This window comes from Helobdella robusta (genome assembly GCF_000326865.2).
Source record: "Helobdella robusta unplaced genomic scaffold HELROscaffold_35, whole genome shotgun sequence".
Classification (NCBI taxonomy): domain Eukaryota; kingdom Metazoa; phylum Annelida; class Clitellata; order Rhynchobdellida; family Glossiphoniidae; genus Helobdella; species Helobdella robusta.
In genome coordinates, this window is record NW_008704704.1 from 1,885,289 (window position 1) to 1,891,068 (window position 5,780).

At 35.0% G+C, this 5,780-nt stretch overlaps 1 protein-coding gene across 1 annotated transcript; it reads left to right on the forward strand.

The window, feature by feature from the left end:
* Nucleotides 1-72: 72 nt before the first annotated feature.
* Nucleotides 73-745, forward strand: HELRODRAFT_175933 (hypothetical protein; the record flags this gene model as incomplete). Its single annotated transcript, XM_009023298.1, has 2 exons — nucleotides 73-357; nucleotides 566-745. The coding sequence occupies 2 exons, from the start codon at nucleotides 73-75 to the stop codon at nucleotides 743-745; spliced, it is 465 nt and encodes a 154-aa protein (XP_009021546.1).
* Between the last annotated feature and the right edge of the window lie 5,035 nt (nucleotides 746-5,780).

Here is a 5,780-nt window from a genome sequence, read left to right on the forward strand (position 1 = left end):
CACAAAGGAAACATTATTCCACATCTACCAATCTATGCATCAATATTCTCAGCAGAGTTAACAGCAATAAAAATGGCCCTCAATCATACCATAAATGAGACCAACAAAGAATACATGATTTTTGCTGACTCACTATCCAGTTTGATGGCAATAGAAAATCATAAAGCCAACAATCCAATAATAACACAAATTCAAAACTCTATAAATACACATATGACAATAAATAACAACAAGATAAAATTTGTGTGGATACCGAACCACATAGGAATAGAAGGGAATGAAAAGGTCGATAAAGCTGCAAATCTGGCTCATCGCCTCCCTATCTCAAACATACCAATATCATACTCTGATATCAAGGTGATAATCAACTAATACATGGCATCGATGTGGTAACAAGAATGGAACAAAAACAAAAGTTTTCTAAGGAAATCAACGCCAAAAATTGAACCTAAGGGATTAAAGACAATAACTGTTGAAAGGCGATTCCAGACAGCGATAAATAGAATCAAGATTGGCCACACTAGATTAACACATACATGGATCCTTGAAAAAAAACTCCTCCAAGGTGCAAAATATGTGGAACACAGCTCACAATTTTCCATATAATAATAGAGTGCAAAAAATACAACCAACCCAGATCAAAATTCAACATCCCAGCAAATATGCAGGAAATTTTTTTAATCGGGAGAATATAAATAATTTAATAGGATATATTACAAAAATTGAACAAATCAACAAAATTTAAATTTAACACTATTAAACCGAAAGAATGAATGAGGGAAAGAATTAAGAAATTAAATAAAAAAAGATACAGGCGTGAAGATAGCCAGAATGTGCTGAAACGCCGTTAAAAACGCATCTCAACAACAACAACAATCATTATTCTGATAGATTTCGCTAACTTGTTCGAAACGTAGATGACATGGGGTTTGAAAGTTAGTTTCTGATCTAATAAAACGCCTAAAAATTTTATTGTTTTACTCTCGATTATTTCTTGGTTGTTGATTGTAATTTTATACGGTTCTTTGTAATTTAAATATTGGTCTGGTCCAAAGACTTATCAACTGCGTTTTTGAAATGTTTATAGTCAGTTTATTGGAGTTGAACCATTTGACAACGTGTTTTATTTTAGCGTTGGTTTGATCGATAACATCATCAATATCTTTCCCGCTACCAAAAATGTTGGTGTCGTCAGCAAAGCAAACGTAATCGAAGTAGTCGGTTGCATCTGGTAGATCGTTGATGAAGATGATGAATAGCAGTGGTCCTAAGATGCTTCCTTGAGGAACCCCGAAACCATTGTGTCGTAATGTTGAATTTTTCATTTCCCCAACAAACAAACAAACTGATTTCTTCCAGACAGATAACTCCTGAACCATTTCAATGTTGTACCTCTTATACCGTAGTGCTCAAGCTTGCTTAGCAGGATGTCGTGATCGATACAGTCAAATGCCTTCGACAGATCGAGGCATGTTCCTACAATGAAATTTTTTTTTCCGCTAGATTACCAAGTTTTCTTATCAGTTCGATGATGGCCAGTTCTGTTGAATGTTTCTCTCGAAACCCAAACTGGTAATTTGAAATGATAATATTTTTTTGTAAAAACGAAATTATTCTCCTTTGCATAATTTTTTCAATTACTTTTGAGAATGCTGGTACAAGTGAAATTGGTCGGACACACACACATACACACACACACACACACACATACATACATACATACATACATACATACATACATACATACATACATACATACATATATACATACATACATACATAACATACATATTTAACCGATTTTTTCAGATGTTTGACTGTTTAGTGTCACTCATCGCTGATTTGGTTTTAACATACATACATACATATATACATACATACATATATATATATATATATACACACATACATAAATACATATACACACTAAACACAGTGGAAAAATTAAATAAGTCAACCGTTATACAAGAATATGGCTTGGTCTGACTGCTGGTTTGACTTCACTTGCTTATTATAGTCGAAGGACAGATTTAAAACTACCTTTCAAGTCGGTAGTTGATGAATTCAAATGCGCTAAAATAAATTTTCAATAAAAGGATGCTTGACAACTCGACAGACCAATGTATAACCCAGGTTAAGCCTCTGTTGAAAACGGGGAAAAAATGGTAAGCCAGAAATAAAATAGACTCGGCAAAACAATCTTTAAAATTTAAGGGGATTGTTTGAGCAGTGCAAAACACAAAACACGGCGTTGGCTGGTTTCAAAATAAGTGGTGGTCCAAGGTCAACAACAAAATAAAAGGTCCGATGATTATTGAAGAAAGACGTAATGAGTACGACAGAGAAAGAATGGTTGCAACAGTGCAGCAGAGTCAACCGGGCAGATGGTAGTCGTGGGAAAAAGTGTTGCAGAAAAACGTTAGTTGGAAAGAAATTTAGAATATGGTTCCTCTCCGTTTGGCTTTTCTAATAAAAGGAATGTACGACCAGCTGCCAACAAAAGCAAGTTTGGTTCGATGAAATTAGACAGCACAGAACAAATGTATACTCTGTGGAGATCAAAATACACTCGCGCACGTGCTGTCGTCATGTCAGTATGCTCTAGTTCACGGTCGGTATACATGGCGTCCCAACAAAGTTTTAAAAAGCATAGTAGGAATGGCGCAAGAAGAAAAGTGGGAGCGTCAATGAATACACTTTTTAAAAACTGTCAGGCAGAAAGCGTACAGCATGCCTGAAAAAAGTTATTAGTAGAGCAAAGCAAGCTCCGTATTGGTTATGGCTGAATAGAAATAAAAAGGAATGTCAGCTAAATTAGCAAGCTATGGCCACAATGATACGACTTCGTATGGAAATATAAAGCTGAATTTTGGTATAAATAGCAGATCAACGCCGCCGAAAAATCAACAGTCGCCGAGAAGCGTTTGAGTGATCAACAAACGTGGCCCAGTCGCCCGAGAATGTAGGAGGTTGTTCAGGGCCGAAACATTTGTCGACAGGGATTTCTCCTCTGATACAATTGATGCAAAACAACTTAAAGATAATGATCTGAGGGTTGGCAAGAAAAACCCAGAGCATGCGTTTTAACAAAATCCTAAAATCCTACGCTTTGTGTGAATTGAAAAAGATTTTGAGCAGTAGAAAAAACCGCCGTTCTTCGCCTGGGCCAAACGGTATAACTTATTTTGTGTACAAAAAGTGCCAGTCTGTAATGTTTCTACTTCACAAATTTCTGGTCAAAGCATGGCGCGGGGAAATTGTGTACTACGAATGGAAATTTGCAAATGGTATTTTCATTGCGAAAGAAAAAAATTCAACGGTGCTTTTCCAGTTTCGACCAACTTCATTGATCAATGTCAAAGGTAAACTGTTTTTCGCAATCACTGCCAACCGGATCATGGCTACATGGCTACAGTCATACGAGATACGACTTCGTATGGAAATATAAAGCTGTATTTTAATATAAATAGCAGATCAACTTTACTGAAACAGTCATCCGAGAATGTAAGAAGGTTGTTCAGGACCAAAACCTTTGTCGACGGGAATTCCACTTTTCGACGATTTGGCTCAACAGAGTTCTTACATACATACACACAAACTTACATACATAATACACACCACACACACACACACACACACACACACAGACACACACACACACACAGACATACACACACACACACACACACACACATATATATATATATATATATATATATATATATACAATATTCTATAAATTCTACCAAATGTTTGGCATTAATATGTTTGTAGTTCGTTTTTTCAGTTTTTCTCACTAAAGTTTTTTGGTGAACGTTAAGTTTATTAAAATTCAAAATAAACTTATTTTCCTAAATCATGCTGCAATTAAAGCCATATTTCGATTCCGAATGAATCATCATCAGTGCTTTCTGCTGGTTATATAGGGAAATATTGACTTTGTCAAAATGAACTTAGATGAAGATTGACTTTGTCAAAATGAACTTAGATGGAAATTAGGTGTCAGGTTTTTTTATTGGCTGGTCATCTTCTTTAGTCTCCTTTTCTTCATCGATAGCCTCATATTCTTCTTTGTCACTATTTACAATGCTAGTTTTTATTACTTCTTTGTTTTCGTTGTTGGTTAAGCGCCGGATTGGAAGTGAGGTTGTCATTTTTTGTTGTATATTGTTGTATATATGAGTCATTGAAAAGGAACAACGTTTACCTTTTCTTGATGTGTTGATCACCCGTGGCGAAGAACGATTCAAGACTACGGTCGATGTCAAAAAAACAAAGACAGGAATTTGTTTGAATGGACAAAGTGAATGTACCAAACAATTTAAAGACAGCACAATAAAATCATTTGTAAACCAGGCATTCACACACTCTTCCGATATTGAAAATCGCGACGCCAAATTAAAAAGAGTCATAAAATGTGCTTGTAAAAAATGGATATAAGACTTATTCTATTGAAAAGATTGTTAAAGGCAAATTACTACACAACAAAAACCTTCCTAGTACCAACAATCAAGATAACGACATCATCTTGTATTACAGAAATCACATGTCAACTGCATACAAAGTAGATGAAGCTATTCTTAAAAATGTCACACCAACCAACCCAAATAATAAAGTTGAACTCCGAATATATTACAACAATAAAAAGACATCTCACCTAATACTGAAAAACAACTGTAGTCCTAGAGATAACTCTGTGCTAAGGCGTAATCACGTAATATATGAATTTAATTACCACTTTGACGGCTGTGCACGTCAACATGACTCATATATCGGGATTACTACTACCTCATTGACTAGAAGTCTTACGATGCATAAACAAAGTGGTGCTATCAAATTACATTTGGACTCAACACACTCAATCACAATTAGCCGTGAAATCCTCGACAGCAACACCAAAGTAATATACCAGAACAGCAACTACACGCATCTTAAAATTGCAGAAGCAGTCCTAATTGACATCAATGAACCAAAAATAAATATTCAACAAAAAATGACAACCTCACTTCTAACCCGACGCTTAACCAACAACGAAAACAAAGAAGTAATAAAAACTAGCATTGTAAATAGTGATAAAGAAGAATATGTGGCTATCGATGAAGAAAATGAGACTAAAGAAGATGACCAGCCAATAAAGGAACCTAGCACCTAATTTCCAGCTAAGTTCATTTTGACAAAGCCAATCTCCACCTAAGTTCATTTTGACAAAGTCAATATTACCATATATAAACAGCAGAAAGCACTGTTGATGATTCATTTGGAATCGAAATATGACCTTATTTGCAGCATGAATTCGGAAAATAAGTTTATTTTGAATTTTAATAAACTAAACGTTCACCAAAAAACTTTAGTGAGAAAACTTGAAAAAACGAACTACAAACATATTAACGCCAAACATTCGGTAGAATTTATAGAATATTGTAAACATTATGGTCTATTACCAACACACACACACACACACACACACACACACACACACACACACACACACACACACACACACACACACACACACACACACACACACACACACACACACACACATATATATATATATATATATATATATATATATATATATACATGCAGATATCATTAAACAGTGTTGCCCATTTTGCGTTATTTAATTTTTTAGTGGACAGAACTATTAATTACTAATTAACGTAAAATGAGTAACATCTCTGTCTTCTGAAAGGAATATTCTCCCTTTCTAAAAATATAACTCCTTCTACAATAGGTGTCAATCGCTGACGATTCTCTAAAACTTGCTGAAGTCGTTT